The sequence below is a fragment of the Lithobates pipiens genome, unplaced genomic scaffold (assembly GCF_037356315.1).
Source record: "Lithobates pipiens isolate NorthernLeopardFrog02 unplaced genomic scaffold, aLitPip1_a1.2 Scaffold_16, whole genome shotgun sequence".
In the NCBI taxonomy this organism is placed as follows: Eukaryota; Metazoa; Chordata; class Amphibia; order Anura; family Ranidae; genus Lithobates; species Lithobates pipiens.
In genome coordinates, this window is record NW_027507748.1 from 12,982,391 (window position 1) to 13,002,021 (window position 19,631).

General features: G+C 50.3%; 1 protein-coding gene across 2 annotated transcripts in view; it reads right to left on the reverse strand.

Moving 5' to 3' along the window:
- Window positions 1-13,086: 13,086 nt before the first annotated feature.
- Window positions 13,087-19,631, reverse strand: part of TBX15 (T-box transcription factor 15) — a 160,856-nt gene continuing 154,311 nt past the window's right edge. For both annotated transcript variants that reach the window (XM_077479580.1, XM_077479579.1), the window contains exon 8: window positions 13,087-19,275. In XM_077479580.1, the coding sequence (XP_077335706.1) occupies window positions 18,494-19,275 (782 nt within the window). In that variant the 3' untranslated portion in view covers window positions 13,087-18,493. The remainder of the gene's footprint in view (window positions 19,276-19,631) is intronic.

Consider the following 19,631-nt stretch of genomic DNA (forward strand, 5'->3'; position numbering starts at 1 on the left):
AGAGCAGTTGTGTGACAATAGTGAATTAATATTCGCTAATGTCTTCCTGCTTCTCCTCCAAATCAGGAAGTGGCTCCTGACACCCCATTGGCCAGGAGTCTGAAGACCCCATTGCCCGGGAGTCTGAAGACCCCATTGGCTCGGAAGGAGAAGACGGATAAGGGGGGGACAGGGAGGAGACAGAGAGGGAAGCCATTGAAGCCAGTCTCCTCCTCCCTGCTCTGCTCAGTTCCCATCATTCTCTGTCAACAGCAGGTACTCCCATGTGTTGAGCACTGTTCTGCACTGGGTAAGTGAACCGGAGACCGGGGGGGGGGGGGCTTGTGGGTATGGTGCATAGTGGTCTGTCTGCTGCACCACCACCCCCTCCCCCCCCCCGCCCCAACCGATGGAGCACCAGCCACCACTGATTATCACTGGTCATTCTATTAGTGTCACTGGTGATGTCAGTGTCAGTTAGTCAGTTCCCCCCAGCATCAGTTAGTGTCAGTTTGTCCACCACACTATTATCACAGTCCCATTATAAGTTGCTGATCACCGCCATCACTAGTATAAAAAAAAAATAATAATTAGCCATACCATAGTTTGTAGGCGCTATAACTGTCACACAATACAATCAATATAAGCTAATTGGGATTTTTTTTTTTTATGTAGCAGAATACATTTTGTCCTAAATTTATGAAAAAATAAAATTTTTATTTGACGTTTTTATTTTTTATTGGATACGTTTTATAGAAGAAAGTAAAAAAAAATATTGTTTTTTAATTTTCAAAAATGTCTGTCTTTTTTTCGTTTATTTAGCAAAAAAAAAAAAAAAAAAAGCTTTATTTTTTTGTGAAAAAAAATAAAAATATTTGTATTGTTTATACATTTAATTTGGGTACAGCGTTGCGTGGCATTAAAGCAAAAGGCCAGGCAGGTGGCTGTTTAGTCTTTAGGTGTCTTTGACTTGTTAAAAACAAAAAAAAGTGATCTATCCCTCATCCGGGGCTCTCAATATTTTTTCACTTTAATTGATGCCGGATAGTATGGCTCAGGCTCTACTTCCTGGCTGCTGTGGCTCTCATTCACATAAGCCGCAGCGCCGTTCATCCACCTCTCCTCTCTTCTTGTCCATTCCCAGAGTGTCTTGGTCCATGTTAGGCCACATTACCCCAACGTACAATGTGAGTCACAGTGCTGTTCATGTAGAATGAGACCATAATGCGCCTGCAGTACAACACACCACAAACCACATGAAGGGGGCGCTGTGTGAAGGCAGCCTCGGCACCAGCGAGTTGAGTTACCATTTGAGAGAAGGGAAGAGCAAGGAGTGAAAAGTGAAGGAAGCCATCACCTGGTTGGTCGTTGCATACCTCTGGTGCTAGGGGAAAGCCTGCATTAGACTGACTTGTCCTCTGACTGGCCTTTTTGGTGGCCATTTTGGGAGAACCTGTGTCTGATTGGAGACACAGCTCATCTGAGATTCGGGGCAGCCATATTGGACCCAGGGAGACCACACATAGCTCCTGCTGGCTCATTCTTGGACGCTGGTCATATCGGCTTCCTCCGTGATAGTACACCACCACCACACCACCTCCGTGGTAGTACACCACCAGCTGCCCACCACCACATTCACCCCAACTCCAATAACTCGGTCTAGTGGATGTCCTTTTGAGATTTATTGCTTGAAGAAACTTTAAATAGGAGAGGGGTTAGGGCATGGGGTACTCTAAGACACTCAGTAATATCGAGAGGAGAGTCTTCTCTTTAAGTAACTATGAACTTTGGTCAGTCCAAGGCCTTTGAGCTGTGAACCATCAGGTGAGTCTCTTTGGCATATTGTTACTCTGCACCAGGGCTGGACTGGGACAAAAATTTGGCGCTGGACTTCATCCAGACCGGCCCACTTTAATTTTGCAAACACGCAAAAAACAGTATATAAACTGTACGCAATTGCACAACAAAGCCCCTAGAGAGCCCCCTTTACATCTGGGTCCCCAGAGAGCCCCCCACTTACATCAGGGTCCCTAGAGAACCTCCCCTTACATCAGGGTCCCCATATAGCCTTCCCCTTACATCAGAGTCCCCAGAGATCATCCGCCTTACATCAGGGTCCCTAGAGAGCCAACCCCTTACATCTGGGTCCCCACAGAGCCCACCCCTTACATCCGGGTTCACAGAGAGCCTCTCTCTTACATCAGGTTCCCCAGAGAGCCTCTCTCTTACATCAGGGTCCCCAGAGAGCCCCTCCTTACATCAAGGTCACCAGAAAGAGGAAAGTAGTGGGCCAGGACCCTGTGGTTGGGGACTCCTGGACTGACTCTGGGCTATGGGCCCCAGATTCGGGGCTATGGCCCCAAAAGTCCCCCCCAGCGATGCCACTGGCTGTCACTGAAACCGGCCCACTGAGCCATCGGCCCACCAGGAAACTCCCTATAGTCCCTATGGCCAGTACATGCTTGCTCTGCACCAATGCACAGCTATAGGTAACCAGTCCAAACTCCAGAACACTGCACAGTCGGGGTCTTTACTCACAAGTCACCAAGAGAGCTGCCACCTTCTAGCTTCCTCCGGCCACGAGTGAAATAAGCCTTCTCCATACCAGATCCCTTGTGGTGAGGTCCTGCAATTAGCTTCTCAAGAGATTAATCCAGGCCCTCAGCCCTGACACAGCTGAGGTCTCCCGAATAGCTGCACAGTCCATGGGTTACAGGGCAGCAGCTCCTCAGGCTCTGGAACCCTCCTGGGGAGAAGGAACCCAGCTCTCCAGTCAGGGTTGCCAACCGTTTGTAAATTTTTGGGCAGTCCATAAATTTTAACCCATTTACGGGTTGTCCATAAATGTCCTTTACGGACAGCGGCAGCCTGTACAAAATATGGCTGCAGGCCAACATTGGAACTGCGCAGTTACAAAGCTGTCTGGGCTCGGGCTAGCTTGTACATGTTCAGCCATTTTTGGTGGGGGGCGGGCAATGCGCAGTGAATCAGTGACGTAATGATGGCACCAATTTTAAATAAAGGGCAGTCGGCAATGGGCAGCACATCAGCGCTATGGCTGGAGCCAAACAGGGTCTCAGAGACCAGTCCCCTGCAACATCCATCCATCCATGACTGCTATCTATGTGATGTCCACACTTGAAGACTGATGAGGCACTAACCACCTCCTGTGTCCTGTCCACAACCTCTAACCACCTCCTGTGTCCTGTCCACAACCTCTAACCACCTCCTGTGTCCTGTCCAAAGCCTCTAACCACCACCTGTGTCCTGTCCACAGCCTCTAAGCACCTCCCGTGTCCTGTCCACAGCCTCTAACCACCTCCTGTGTCCTGTCCACAGCCTCTAACCACCTCCCATGTCCGGTCCACAGCTTCTAACTACCTCCCGTGTCCTGTCCACATCCTCTAACCACCACCTGTGTCCTGTCCACAGCCTCTAACCACCTCCCGTGTCCAGTCCACAGCCTCTAACCACCTACCATGTCCTGTCCACAGCCTCTAACCACCACCTGTGTCCTGTCCACAGCCTCTAACCACCTCCTGTGTCCTGCCCACAACCTCTAACCACCTCCTGTGTCCTCTCCACAGCCTCTAACCACCTACCGTGTCCTGTCCACAGCCTCTAACCACCACCTGTGTCCTGTCCACAGCCTCTAACCACCTCCTGTGTCCTGCCCACAACCTCTAACCACCTCCTGTGTCCTCTCCACAGCCTCTAACCACCTCCCTTGTCCTGTCCACAGCCTCTAACCACCTCCTGTGTCCTGTCCGCAGCCCAGTCAAGTTCCTCCACCCCAAACTCGCTCATCCCTGCCTTTATGGACCTTGCTTTGTGAACTGGTGCACAAAGCATGTTGGAACAGGAAGGGGCCATCCCCAAACTGTTCCCACAAAGTTGGAAGCATGAAATTGTCCAAAATGTCTTGGTATGCTGACGTCTTAAGAGTTCCCTTCACTGGAACTAAAGGGCCATGCCCAACCCCTGCAAAAACAACCCCACACCATAGTCCCCACTCCACCAAATGATTTATAGGAGTGGCCAAATACTTTGGGCAATATATTGTGGATGAGCGAGTTTGGGGTGGAGGAACTTGACTGGCCTGCACAGAGTTCTGACCTCAACCCGATAGAACACCCTTGGGATGAATTAGATGGGAGACTACGAGCCAGGCCTTCTCGTCTAACATCAGTGCCTGACCTCACAAATGCGCATCTGGAAAAATAGTCAAACATTCCCATAGACACACTCCTAAACCTTGCAAAGGGTGTGCCAATTCAATATTGAACCCTATGGACTAAGACTGAGATGCCATTAAATTCATTTGTGTGTAAAGGCAGGCGTCCCAATATTTTTGACAATATAGTGTACTTTGGGAAAGTCTTTTCTTTCAAAACCAAGAAGGTTAGTCTATGGAGCCTTGGCCAAGGCAGTGAAGGGATCGTTTATATTGTTGCTGGCTTCCTATAAACTGAAACTATGGAATAAGTGTAAAGAACCAACGCTGAGCTCTTTTAATACCGACATGGCTGAGGTTTCCAGGAATTCCGGCGGTCTCGTGGTTTTGGAGACCCCACACGCCGTAATGTCATATAAAGTATTTTAGGTGATTACAGCCACAATAAAATTCTCCTTCTTGGCCTGGAGGACCTCACTGAAGGTAAATGAGACCAGAACATGAATCCCAGCATCTACCAGGTATTGTTCTTACATGGCATCTTCTGTAACGTTATTACCGGGCTGTGATTGGGTATCCAAGTTTTAAATCATTGCGTGAAAATTTTTTTACTTATAGGGATAGGTATTCTTGAAAAGTAACAAAAAATGTAAAGGTCAAACTTACTCTGACCTTCGGGTATCATTGAAGACATGGAGGAAAGATCACTCTACTGAAGGAAGTAACTAAAACCAGATCACACCATGTGTCTCTGCCCCTCCCACAATGGTGAGATTTCCCTGCAGTAGTTTGTGTCTCTGCCCCTCCCACAATGGGGAGATTTCATTGCACCAGTTTGTGTCCCTGCCCCTCCCACAATGGTGAGATTTCCCTGCAGTAGTTTGTGTCTCTGCCCCTCCCACAATGGTGAGATTTCCTGCAGCAGTTTGTGTCTCTGCCCCTCCCACAATGGTGAAATTTCCTGCAGTAATTTGTGTCTCTGCTCCTCCCACAATGGGGAAATTTCTCTGCAGTAGTTTGTGTCTCTGCCCCTTCCACAATGATGCGATTTCCTGCAGTAGTTTGTGTCTCTGCCCCTTCCACAATGATGCGATTTCCTGCAGTAGTTTGTGTCTCTGCCCCTCCCACAATGATGATAGTTCCTGCAGTAATTTGTGTCTGCCCTCCCACAATTTTGAGATTTCCCTGGAGTAGTTTGTGTCTGCCCTCCCACAATGATGAAATTTCTTGCAGTAGTTTGTGTCTCTGCCCCTCCTCCCACAATGGTGAGATTCCCCCAACCCCCCCCCCCCCCCAGTAGTTTGTGTGTTTGAAATTCTGTTTGCAGAAAAGCATGTGTACAATAATGGAAGAGTTTCATTTTTTAATAATTATCTTTTGTGCTGAGGTTTATATGTGTCTGTGACACTGTTATTTATGGCTCAGTAATTAAAGTGTTACTAAACCCACAACAGTAAAATCTGTCTGTATATGCAGAATAGCATGCTTGTTATACTCACTGTGGAACTTAAGGGGTTAATTGTCTGTATTGGCAAAAAGTCTGTTTTATCCTGTATGTATAGATCCTTCCTTCCTGCAGTGTCTATCTGGGGAAGGCCAGCTAACACACGTTCAGTTTAGTCTCTATTGCTGGAGAGAACATTTCCTTGTTCTCAGAGCTAGCCAGGTCACTTGATATTGGCATCACACATATGGGTGTGCATAGTTACCAACTGTCCCAAATTTCCCGGAACATTCCCGCGATATAGACCTTTGTCCAACTTTTAGCGTTTCCAGGTAAATGTCCCAGAAAATCTGTGTTTTCACGTTTTTTCACCGCCACCGCAACTGTTGTGGGAAAGGCCGCGGAGCAGGGGGATTGGTGGCAGCCACCCGGCCTGCTCTATCTCTTACTTGTTGCCCTAGGCAAGTGACGAGCTTGTCTACTGTAATGGCGGCGGAGACTCCGCTGCTGGGACACCTGTTGTAAGGGGGGCTCCACTTAGGGACACCTGATGTAGGGGGGACACTGCTGGGGGGATACCTGTTGTAAGGGGGACTGTCAGGAAAGGCTGGCTGGGGACAGTGGTCCGTCACCTGTCTGTGCGGGCCTGCGGGTGCCTGGTGTGCGTGTTCACGGTTGCGCGCGATCGCGGTTGCGCGCGTTCGCGGTCGCGTGGGTGCGCGCGTTCGCGCGCGCGCGCGGTTACTGGCGCCAGGCGGGCTATTTAAACCCAGTTCTGCCTTCAGATCTTGCTGCTTGATCTACAGCGTTCCTGAGACTACTACCTGAATCTGATCTGTTGTGTATTGACCCGGCCTGACCTGTAACCTTCCCTGCCTTCTGCCTGCCTCTGACCTCCAGCTTGTCTACGACTCTGCACCTGTCTCATCCTCTGGTCCATCCGTGCTCATCTGTTACCGACCCGGCCTGTTCCACGTTCCTGCCTCTGCCTGCTGCATCTGTTCCTGTACTGACTGTTTGGTTTGGCCCGGCTTGCCTGACTCTTCTGCGTGCCTGCCCCTGAGTGACCCACCTGTTCCTGTTGGTCTCCTGCTGTCTACTGGTTCCTGTCCGCTGCCATTGGGGCCTGCTTGTCCAGCTACAGTTCCTGAAGTCAGCCTGATCCATCCACCGGCTGTTGATCCTGCCAGGCACTCGTGCTACCTTTGACTCCCGTGCCTCCTGTCACCATCATCAGGGGCCGTGAGTCGGGGACGCAAGAGAGGTCTCCTTCTGCATTCCGGGCTCACCACTAGGTACGTGGCAGGGACTCTGCTGGGGGACACCTGATGTAAGGAGGACTCTGGTGGGGGCACCTGATGTAAGGGGGACTGCGCTGGGGGAACCTGATGTCAGGAGGGACTCCACTGAGGGACACCTGATGTAAGGGTGGCTCGACTGGGGGGACACCTGATGTAAGGGAGGTCTCCATTGGGGGACACCTGATGTAAGAGGGACACCGCTGGGAGACACCTGATGTAAGGGGGGGGCTCCACTGGGGGGACACCTGATGTAGGGGGAAACCGCTGGGGGACACCTGATATAAGGGGGACTTTGCTGGGGGACACCTGATGAAAAGGGGGACTCTGCTGGGGGACACCTGATCTAAGGGGGGGCTCCACTAAGGGACACCTGATGTAAGAAGGGACTCCACTGGGGGACTCCTGATGTAGGGGGGACACCGCTGGGGGACACCGATGTAAGGAGGGACTCCGCTGGGGGACACCTGAGGTAAAAGGGGACTCTGTTGAGGGACACCTGATGTAAGGGGTCTCCACTGGGGGACACCTGATGTAAGGAGGGACTCCGCCGAGGGACACCTGATGTAAGGGGGACTCCGATGAGGGACACCTGATGTAAGAGGGACTCCGCTGGGGGACATCTGATGTAAGGGGTACTTCGCTGGGGGGGACACCTGATGTAAGGGGGGACACTGCTGGGAGACACCTGATGTAAGGAGGGATTCCGCTGAGGGACACCTGATGTAAGGAGGACTCCGCTGAGGGACACCTGATGTAAGTTGGACTCTGCTAGGGGACACCTGATGTAAGGGGGACTCCACTGGGGGCACCTGATGTAAGGGGAACTCCGCTGGGGTAACCTGATGTAAGGGGGGGACACTGCTGGGGGACACCTGATGTAAGGGGGACACCTGATGTAAGGAAGGACTCCGCTGAGGGAAACCTGATGTAAGAGGGACTCTGCTGGGGGACATCTGATGTAAGGGGGACTCTGCTGGGGCACCTGATGTAAGGAGAGACTTTGCTGGGAATGCCTGGTGTAAAGAGGGACTCTACTGGGATTTCTAATGTAAGGAGGGACTCCGCTCGAGGGACAACTGATGTCAGGAGGGACTCCACTGAGGGACACCTGATGTAAGGGGGCCTCGACTGGGGGCACCTGATGTAAGGGGGACTCCGCTGGGGGACACCTGATGTCAGAAGGGACTTCACTGAGGGACACCTGATGTAAGGGGGCTCGACTGGGGGAACACCTGATGTAAGGGAGGTCTCCATTGGGGGACACCTGATGTAAGGGGGACACCGCTGGGAGACACCTGATGTAAGGGGGGCTCCACTGGGGGACACCTGATGTAGGGGGACACCGCTGGGGGACACCTGATATAAGGGGGACTCTGCTGGGGGACACCTGATGTAAAGAGGAACTCTGCTGGGGGAACCTGATCTAAGGGGGGCTCCACTGGGGGACACCTAATGTAAGGTGGGCTCCACTGGGGGACACCTGATGTAGGGGGGACACCGATGTAAGGAGGGACTCCGCTAAGGGACACCTGAGGTAAAGGGGGACTCTGTTGAGGGACACCTGATGTAAGGGGGACTCTGCTGAGGGACACCAGATGTAAGGGGGACTCCACTGGGGGGCACCTGATGTAAGGAGGGACTCCGCTGAGGGACACCTGATGTAAGGGGGACTCCGATGAGGGACACCTGATGTAAGGAGGACTCTGCTGGGGGACACCTGATGTAAGGGGTACTCCACTGGGGGCATCTGATGTAAGGGGTACTCCGCTGGGGGGACACCTGATGTAAGGGGGACTCCGATGAGGAACACCTGATGTAAGAGGGACTCCGCTGGGGGACACCTGATGTAAGGAGTACTCCGCTGGGGGCATCTGATGTAAGGGGGGACACTGCTGGGGGACACCTGATGTAAGGAGGGACTCTGCTGGGGAACACCTGATGTAAGGGGGACACTGCTGGGAGACACCTAATGTAAGGAGGGATTCCGCTGAGGGACACCTGATGTAAGGAGGACTCCGCTGAGGGACACCTGATGTAAGTGGGACTCTGCTGGGGGACACCTGATGTAAGGGGGACTCCGCTGGGGGACACCTGATGTAAGGGGGGACACTGCTGGGGGACACCTGATGTAAGGGGGACTCCGCTGGGGGACACCTGATGTAAGGGGGACTCTGCTGGGGGCACCTGATATAAGGAGAGACTCTGCTGGGAATGCCTGGTATAAAGAGGGACTCTACTGGGAATCCTTATGTAAGGAGGGACTCCGCTGAGGGCGCCCGATGTAAGGGGGACACCACTGGCGGACACCTGTTGTAAGGGGGACTCCACTGGCGGACACCTGATGTAAGGGGGACATTTCTGGGGGACACCTGATGTAAGGAGGGACTTCGCCGAGGGACACCTGATGTAAGAGGGACTTCACTGGGAGCACCTGATGTAAGGGGAACACCTGATGTAAGGAGAGACTCTGCTGGGAATGCCTGGTGTAAAGAGGGACTCTACTGGGATTCCTAATGTAAGGAGGGACTCCACTGGGGGGACACCCTATGTAAGCGGGGACTCCGCTGGGGGACACCTGATGTAAGGGGGAATCTGCTGGGGCACCTGATGTAAGGGCGGCTCCACTGGGGGACACCTGATGTAAGGAAGGTCTCCACTGGGGGACACCTGATGTAGGGGGGACACCAATAGGAGACACCTGATGTAAGGGGGGCTACACTGGGGACACCTGATGTAGGGGGGACACCGTTGGGGGACACCTAATGTAAGGGGGACTCTGCTGGGGGACACCTGATGTAAGGGGGACTCTGCTGAGGGCACCTGATGTAAGGGGAACTCTGCTGGGGGACACCTGATGTAAGAGGGACTCTGCTGGGGGACAACTGATGTAAGAGGGACTCCACTGGGGGACATCTGATGTAAGGGGGACTCTGCTGGAGGCACCTGATGTAAGGGGGACTCTGTTGGTGGACACCTGATGTAAGAAGGGACCCCGATAAAGGACACCTGATGTAAGGGAGGGCTCCCCCAGAAGTAAGGGTGAATTCTGCAGACTCTGATATAAAGGATATTTGGGAACCCTGAATGCTGGGAACTATGATGAAAGTGTGGGCTTTGGTTACCAGAGACCCCCTTGCATCAGAGTTCCCCTTTACACCAGAGTCTGCAGTGTTCCTCCTTACATCAGAGTTCTCAGTGTTCCTCCTTACATCAGAGTTCTCAGTGTTCCTCCTTACATCAGAGTTCTCAGTGTTCCTCCTTACATCAGAGTTCTCAGTGTTCCTCCTTAAATCAGAGTTTGCAGAGTCCCCCCTCAAAGTGTAAGGTAACTCTGCAGATTCAGATGCAAAGGGTATCACTGTGGATTCAGATGTAAAGGGGAACACTGTGGAGTCAAACGTTAAGGGGAACTCTGCGGATTCAGATGTAAAGGGAAACACTGCTGATTCAAATGTAAAAAGGTACTCTGCTTACTCAGATGTAAAAGAGAACTCTGATGATTCAGATGTAAAATGGAACTCTGCCCATTCAGATGTAAAAGGGGAACACTGTGAATTTAGATTTAAAGGGAAACACTGTGAATTTAGATTTAAAGGGGAACACTGCTGATTCATATGTAAAGGGAAACTCTGCAGATTCAGATCTAAAAGAGTCTGTGGATTCAGACGTAAAGGGGAACTGTGTGGATTCAGAGGCAAAGGGGAACACTGCTGATACAAATGTAAAAAGGTACTCTGCGGATTCAGATGTAAAGGGGAACTCTGCGGATTTAGATGTAAAGGGGAACTTTGCGGATTCAGATGTAAAGGGGAACACTGTGGATTCAGATGTAAAGGGGAACTCTGCAGATTCAGATGTAAAGGGGAACACTGCTGATTCAAATGTAAAAAGGTACTCTGCTGACTCAGATGTAAAAGAGAACACTGATGATTCAGATGTAAAATGGAACTCTGCACATTCAGATGTAAAGGGGGAACTCTGGGGGTTCAGATGTAAAGGGGGTACTCTGCAGATTGAGATGTAACGGGGAACTCTGCGGATTCAGGTGTAAAGGGGAACTATGCGGATTCAGATGTAAAGGGGAACTTTGCGGATTCAGATGTGAAGGGGAACTTTGCGGATTTAGATGTAAAGGGGAACTTTGCGGATTCAGATGTGAAGGGGAACTTTGCGGATTTAGATGTAAAGGGGAACTTTGCGGATTCAGATGTAAAGGGGAACTTTGCGGATTCAGATGTAAAGGGGAACTTTGCCGATTCAGATGTGAAGGGGAACTCTGCGGATTCAGATGTAAAGGGGAACTCTGTGGATTCAGATGTAAAGGGGAACTCTGTGGATTCAGATGTAAAGGGGAACTTTGCCGATTCAGATGTGAAGGGGAACTCTGCGGATTCAGATGTAAAGGGGAACTCTGTGAATTCAGATGTAAAGGGGAACTCTGTGGATTTAGATGTAAAGGGGAACTTTGCGGATTCAGATGTAAAGGGGAACACTGCTGATTCAAATGTAAGAAAGGTACTCTGCTGACTCAGAGGTAAAGGGGGAACTCTGCGGATTCAGATGTAAAGGGGACAGAAAGTGATAAGAAATCCAGATCTGGTCACCGGGGGCGGGGAAAATCCTGCGATGGGAACACCTGTTCTGGTGACAACCGTCTACAAGGGGGAGTCTTATCGTTTTGCTCAGATTTCCCTCACTTCCTGTTGTGCCTCTGGGACAGGAAGTGGAGACAAATCTGGGGGCACGCGCTGTTTTATCCATACCCGATACATATACTCCCACACCGACAAATAACTGAGCATAAAGACAAGTAAAGAGAGCCAAAAAAAAAATTCATTTATTAGGATTCTGTGTGTGCTCGGCACAGAGTGCATTATTATTATACACGGTATTATGTTACACGGCGTTGCGCGGCATCCCACTCTAGAGCGCCGCCATTTAAATATCATTATCTACAACACATCCAAACAGAAAGTGATTATTTTCGCACTGTCACACCATGGCAAAAAAAAAAAAAAAACAACTTTGTATCAACGCAGCAGACCGAAAGGCACTGAGTCCACCGGACTCATCCAGGACCGCGAGCGCCCCCCGGTAAAGATCAGCAGGGGCGACACGCCAAAGTGGGGTGGGGGGTGGGGTGGGGCTGCTGCTTTGATGGGCTAAAAAAAAAAAAAAAAAAAAAAGGCACAAAGAAAAGCAATACAAGCAGATAAAGCAGCCAGAATAATGACACAGTGGATACGAGGAGCTGTGGGCGCCGCGTCCGTTGCGACACCGCCGGCTTACAGCGGCATCCGGGGGGGGGGGGGGGTGGGGAAGGTCTTCTCTGCTGCACCAAAAAGAGGCTGGCGGGTCCGTCTATGCCGAATATGCAAACAGAATATCCATAAAATGTATCCAACGGGGACAACCGTAAATTGTAACAAAGGAGCAGCGTGCTGGTGGGAAACAAGGCGTGTGAGGAACGTCCTCGTCAAGGGAGAACCTTCGATCTTATCAGAGAGGCACGTGACTGGGAAAGAGAAGGCACCTGGCTCTAACGTAAACCTTTGCTGAGACGAATGTGAATCAGAAAATTATTAGTGTTATTATTATACGGGATTTATATAGTGCCAACAGTTTGCGCAGCGCTCTATAAGTTGACTGACTGTAACCACCAATCTCTGCTATCTCTCGGGAACTCTACTGTTGAAAACACTGCGACCCAGGAGTCTGGGGTCTGTACACCCACTGTGCCCATTATGAGGGGTTTCCACCATCCCTGTGCTGAGTTCCCGGGTCTGTACACCCACTGTGCCCATTATGAGGGGTTCCCACCATCCCTGTGCTGAGTTCCCGGGTCTGTACACCCACTGTGCCCATTATGAGGGGTTCCCACCATCCCTGTGCTGAGTTCTCAGGTTTGTACACCCGCTGTGCCCATTATGAGGGGTTCCCACCATCCCTGTGCTGAGTTCCCGGGTCTGTACACCCACTGTGCCCATTATGAGGGGTTCCCACCATCCCTGTGCTGAGTTCCCGGGTCTGTACACCTACTGTGGACAATATGAGGGGTTCCTGACTGGGTTTTCAACTCTACACACCTTCTGTGCCCATTATGAGGGGTTCCCACCATACCTGTGCCGAGTTCCCGGGTCTGTACACCCGCTGTGCCCATTATGAGGGGTTCTCACAACTTCTGTGCCGAGTTTCCAGGTCCGCACACCTACCGTGGACAATATGAGAGGTTCCTGACTGGGTTTTCACATCTACAGTGCCCATTATGAGGTGTTCCCACCATCCCTGCATTGAGTTCCAGGTCTGCACACCTGCTGTGCCCATTATGAGGGGTTTCCACCATCCCTGTGCTGAGTTCCCGGGTCTGTACACCTACTGTGGACAATATGAGGGGTTCTTGACTGGGTTTTCAACGCTACACAACTGCTGTGCCCATTATGAGGTGTTCCCACCATCCCTGCATTGAGTCCCCGGGTCTGTACACCCGCTGTGCCCATTATTAGGGGTTCCCATCATCCCTGTGCCAAGTTCCCGGGTCTGTACACCTGCTGTGCCCAATATGAGGGGTTCCCACCATTTCTGTGGCGAGTTTCCAGGTCCATACACCTACTGTGGACAATATGAGGGAACCCCTGCTGTGCCCATTATGAGGGGTTCCCACCATCCCTGTGCTGAGTTCCCGGGTCTGTAGACCTTCTGTGCCCATTATGAGGGGTTCCCACCATCCCTGTGCTGAGTTCCCGGGTCTGTAGACCTTCTGTGCCCATTATGAGGGGTTCCCACCATCCCTGTGCTGAGTTCCCGGGTCTGTAGACCTTCTGTGCCCATTATGAGGGGTTCCCACCGTCCCTGTGCTGAGTTCTCAGGTCTGTACACCTGCTGTGGACAATATGAGGGGTTCTTGACTGGGTTTTCAACGCTACACAACTGCTGTGCCCATTATGAGGGGTTCCCACCATCCCTGGGCTGAGTTCCCGGGTCTGTACACCTGCTGTGCCCAATATGAAGGGTTTCCGACTGGGTTTTCAATGCTACACAACTGCTGCGCCCATTATGAGGAGTTTCCACCACCCCTGCATTGAGTTCCCGGGTTTGTACGCCTGCTGTGCTCATTATGAGGGGTTCCCACCATCCATGTGCTGAGTTCCCAGGACTATGGTCCTTCTGTGCCCATTATGAGGGGTTCCCACCATCCCAGTGCTGAGTTCCCAGGACTATGGTCCTTCTGTGCCCATTATGAGGGGTTCCCACCATCCTTGGTGAACTTTATTTTATATCAAGGGGACTGTAAGGGAAGGAGCTCATACATACCAAGGTGGACAGGATCAGAGCAGAAATGTATCAGGTCTGGCTGCTAAAGTACCCAATGATGGGTTTGCGTCAGTCATGCCCACAGGAATCCCATTGTTCCACCCCCTTCCAATGTCATATATATATATTTTGCCTTTGACACCCCAGCTTACAAAAACATGTCCCTACAAAGATCAGAGTGTGTGGGGACTCCCTTTAGTAAGTGTATCTACCTAAGGCCTCCCCAGGTTAGAACCCTGGCCAGGCTTTTGCTGTTGTCCCATTAGTGAGATTTTTCCCTGTTTCCTGTGTGGTCACCAGGACAGGAAGTGAGGGGAAATCGCTCCAGTGGAGGCGCAGAGCAATAAAAACCTGGCAGAGATTCTAATCTTTCTTTTCTGCATTCAAGCTACTGTCCACTGTAAATCACACATTAGCTTATTTAAATTATTTCCTTTGAAAATATTGCATAGCTCCAAAGCCGAAATTTATTCTGCGTTTATTTTACTTTCCCAAGCCCCCCCCCTATCTAAATACATTTTTTAAATAAAACCTCATGCCTTATTTTAGGCCCAGTGATGTCATCACCGGGATCTCTGTGCTTCTCTATGCAGTGGAGGCAGGTCACGGCTGGTGGGAGGGGCCTGTACTTGGCTTTCCCCAGCACATCCCAGTACTTCTGCCTCAGTTCTCCTCTCAAGAGCTCTCAGCCCCCCCCCCCCGTGGGAGGAGTTATGCAAATAACAAAAATGTCCTGATGGGCGGGTGTCAGTCCGGAGGAGTGGGCGTTCCCAGGCAGGCTACATTTGCACAGGTAACACCCACGCGTGATGCTGAGCCTTCCGTGATTGGAAGAACTGAAATCCAATAAAGGAAAAAGGGGTTGGGACCAGGGGCAGTCAGGCTGGGGGGGAAAGGGCTAGATGATATCTATCTGAACTTGCTGCAGCTTCTAAATGCACAATGGCGAGAAGCAGCTCGCAGTGTGCGGTGAAGTCAGAGTAAGCCTTTTCAATCCAGGAGAGGAGCAAGACTGAAGGGGAGGCCGGGGGTTAGATTTAAAAATCACCAGGTTGGTACAGATCCCGGACGATCCCCCAAGTCCCCCTCCTGAGTTGGTGCAAAACTGACGGGAGGCTGGAGCTGCTTGCAGAGCAACCATCACTCATTTACAATGTAACATTTTCACGTCTTTTTTTTTACTTGTAATTGTTACTTTTGTAATGGAAAATGTTACCTCGGTGCTAAAAGATATTTTTATGACATTTTTGTGGACATGTGACCCCCCGTGTGCTGCAAGCAGCTGCAGGGAAACTTGTAAAAAGGTTTTCCATACCTGATCCGCTTCACTTCCAATGAGCAGTTCAAAGGAGAAGCTCCCCCCCCCCTCCCCGATTTACCAATTATGATTCATCGCTGTTTCCTTTTATATTCCCGACGGCGGTCAACCGTGTGAACTCAAGCAAGTTCAACCTCCTCCACCCGTCTGTCATCGAGACTCGCCGGCATAACTAAGCCTAACGAAGCCATACGTTGTTACCTCGTATATGCAGATCACATACATACTACCCTCAGGTTGCCCCCCCTAAAAAAGATAAAAATAAACTGTGTCCGTCCCGGCGGGTTAGAGACCAGAATTTACCGCCAAACTTGGCTGTTTGGGTTCAAGGGGACATCAATTAATGTTTCCCCCCCCCCAACCCGCGGAGCTGCCTATCTTTATAAAGACGACTTGGAGTCCAACATTTTCCAACAGAGCTACAGTAAAAAAAAAAAAAAAAAAAAAGTTAAATAAAGCAGGTGTGTTTTAAAAAGCATTGCATAGATGTTCATCCATCGAAACTGCTCATTCCGTGCAGCTGGAGTGAAATCGAATGTTCTTAGGCTATATTCCCTGCAGATCGAATATTGATTTTTGAAAAAAAAAAAAAATACCAAATTATGGTCACTAGATGGCGCTGACTATCATAGGTGATGCGTCTTCTCCTCAGCTCCATCTAGTGGCCATAATATGGTATTTTCCCTATTCATACTGATTTTTTTTTATTGAAATACATTTGAGCGGGAGAGAATATAGCCTGAAAACAATCGATTTTTCCCCATTCACAGAAACACGAGAGCGCCTCTAAGGCTCGAGTTACACTAGTGCGACTCCAGAGTCGCGCAATTTTCGGACGTGACTTTCATGTGACTTTACGCGCTCTGGTCCTCAAGACGCAAGGAAGTCGCATCAAAATAGTGCAGGAGCCTTTTCAAAATCGCTGCAACTTTCACTGATTGGAACGGGAGCAGTTGAAATCAATGGGCTGCGACTTGTGTCCAAAGTCGCATGACAAGTCGCACTAGTGTGGACGGAACCTAACTATTCCCCTCTCTACAAAAATACAAATGAAAAAAATTGCCGACATACAGTTGAACTATTTTAGCTGCAATATGGAGCATAAAACTCGATCAATTTTTCAAGACAATGGGTCTTCACAAGGTCTGTCTCCTACTATCGGGATAGCGCTACTATCGGGATGGTTCTACTATAGGGATAGCTCTACTATCGGGATACCGCTACCAGGGCCGGGACAAGGGGTGAGCAGGAGGGGCGGCTGCCCTGGGCACTGTGGTATCATGTGAGGTGGGGGAGGGCACCATGAGGATATTGGGGTGAGGGATTTGTTTTGGGTGGGGGGAATTTCGGAGGTGGCAGGGGTTAAAAATTGTTCTAGGAGGGGACATTTTCGGTGGTGTGTTGGGAGTGATGATTTGGGGGGATTTGTGTTGGGGGAGGGGAGATGGATGAAGGAGATTTGTGCTAGAAAAGGTAATATGGTGGGGGGAGAGAGAGTATTAAGATCATTGCTAAGAATTTTATTTTGGGTGGAGATTAATGCTTGTAGGGATGATTGGGGGGGGGGGGTATTTGTGCTAGGAGGAGGATGGGAAGAATTGTGCTGGGGGGGGTATTTGAGGGGTAGAGGATTTGTGCTTGGAGGGGAATTTTTTTTTGGGGGGGGATTTGTGCTGGGGGCATATTGGGAGAGAGAGAGTTTGATCTGGGGGGAATGGGGTACCAAAGATTTGTGAGGGAGGATTTCTGCAGGGGGGTAAATTTGTCCTTGGAGGAAGGGGGTTTATGCTGGGGGGGCATGTAGGTTAGTGCTCGATGTTTTTGGGGGGAGGGGATTTTTGCTGACACATAATCATAGATCTTGGGGGGGGGGGGGCGCAATTTTGCATGTTCGCCCTGGGCTCTAGATGACCTTGTCCCAGCACTGACCACTACTATCGGGATACCGCTACTATCGGGATGACTCCACTATCAGGATAGCTCCATTATCGGATTAACTCTAGTATCGGGATGGCTCCATTATCGGATTAACTGTAGTATTGGGATGGCTCTACTATCGGGATAGCTCTACTATCGGGACGACTCCACTATCGGGATAGCTCCACTATCGGATTAACTCTAGTATCTGGATGGCTCCACTATCGGGATAGTTCCATTATTGGGATAACTCTACTATCGAGATGGCTCCACTATCCGGATAACTCTACTATTGGGATAACTCCACTATCAGGATGACTCTACTATCGAGATGGCTCTACTATAAGGATGACTCCACTATCGGAATAGCTCCATTATCGGATTAACTCTAGTATCGGGATTGCTCCATTATTGGACTAACTGTAGTATGGCTCTACTATCGGGACGACTCCACTATCGGGATAGCTCCACTATCGGATTAACTCTAGTATCTGGATGGCTCCACTATCGGGATAGTTCCATTATTGGGCTAACTCTACTATCGGGATGGCTCCACTATCCGGATAACTCTACTATCGGGATAACTCCACTATCAGGATGGCTCTACAATCAGGATGACTCTACTATCGGGATAGTTGAAAGTGAATGCCATAAGAGCTCCATAATATAGATTATGTTGGTTGTAGACCTTGCTGCACCCCCCCCCCCCCCAATCTTCCTTCTGCACCTATTTCTTTATTGTGGTGGTTTTGGTTCTGCATACCGGCTGTTGGTGCTTTATTTATTACAGCTGCGTTCTCATACATAATAAAATGTTTAATGACGAAAAAGTCCAAAGCTTCTTGAAGAAGATCTCAATGAAAAAAAAACAAAAAACTAAAACAAAGTGGCAAGATAACATTGCTGCAAGCCGCATCTGTAATAATTGCATTGTATATCCACTATGGTAGAGGCGTTGCTGGCCAGAGATGTGGCCTCCATGCCAACGGCAGCCTCTTAAAAAAGGCACTGTGGTTTCTACAGTCCACCCATGAAGATCCAAAGGTCCTTCAAACCATATGTACTGACATTTGTGAGGAAGACCCAGGAACACCTCCGTATTGTCTGCTGTCGCAGGTGTTCGTAGCCTGCTGGTTGCCCGAAGGGCTGCCAATCATGTGCATGGCATCCATTCCAGAGGATAGGTACTGCCTGTCTCCAAAGGCAACGTTGGATGGTGAGGAGCAGAGTAAAGTGCCTTGGGGAGCGGTGAGTTTCTCGGGGCTCGTGGCTAGCCGGGGAGAGGCTGGGAAGTTGTATCCGTAAAGGTTGTAAGGATTGTGGATGGAGAAGGCATTGTAGGAGCCTTGCTGCATGTGGCCACTCCCGAACATGTGCGAAGATGACGAGCCGGAGGAAGGGTTCCCCGCCTGCATCATGTACTGAAACTGAGAGGTGGGGTAAGTGCCCAGCTGTCCGCTGTAAGCATCCATCTTGCTGTTGCTCGGCAAAGAGGACGGAGTGGGCATGCCGGAGATTAGAGATGAAGTCCGCTGGGGCATAAAGGTCTCCGTTGGTTGGCTAACGGTGGAGTTGCCACCTTGGAGCCTGTTGTATCCACTCTCGCTCAGGCCTGGGTAGCTCTGGAGGGCGGCCATGTTGCTCCGAGCGCAGGCTGGGTATTCGGACAGATTGAGGTTGCAGAGCTGGTTCTCTCGGCAGCCGACGTTGAAGGAGTTGGGCGTCAGGTGGAAAGTCGGAGGAGAACAAGACGGGGAGAGCAGGTGAGACGAAGCAGATGGAGATGGCGTGCCGGTGCTCGATGTGGTAGGAGATGTCCCGGTGCTGCCACCTAAACACAGAGAAGAAGGTCATAAATTTGCTTTGGGCATTTCTAGGTATATTAAATAATATCTGAACTATAATTTCAAGTGGTTGTAGAATATAAAACCATTTATTGGAGTAAGGGGGAACTGACTTGGGTACGAAGAGACCATTATGTTGCACCCAGCCCATAGGTGACCATTCTCTGGCACCTCCATTGGTAGTAGTGGCCTTCCGACTTTTGCTCATTCAAATTTATTTTTACATACCGTTAATTTGTGCTTCAGGTTAATTTCTTCTTAGATTTCAGCGGCATAAATGATTACAGCATGCTGTAAGCATTCAGCGATTACATGAAGACCCCGTCTACATCGATCACCACCG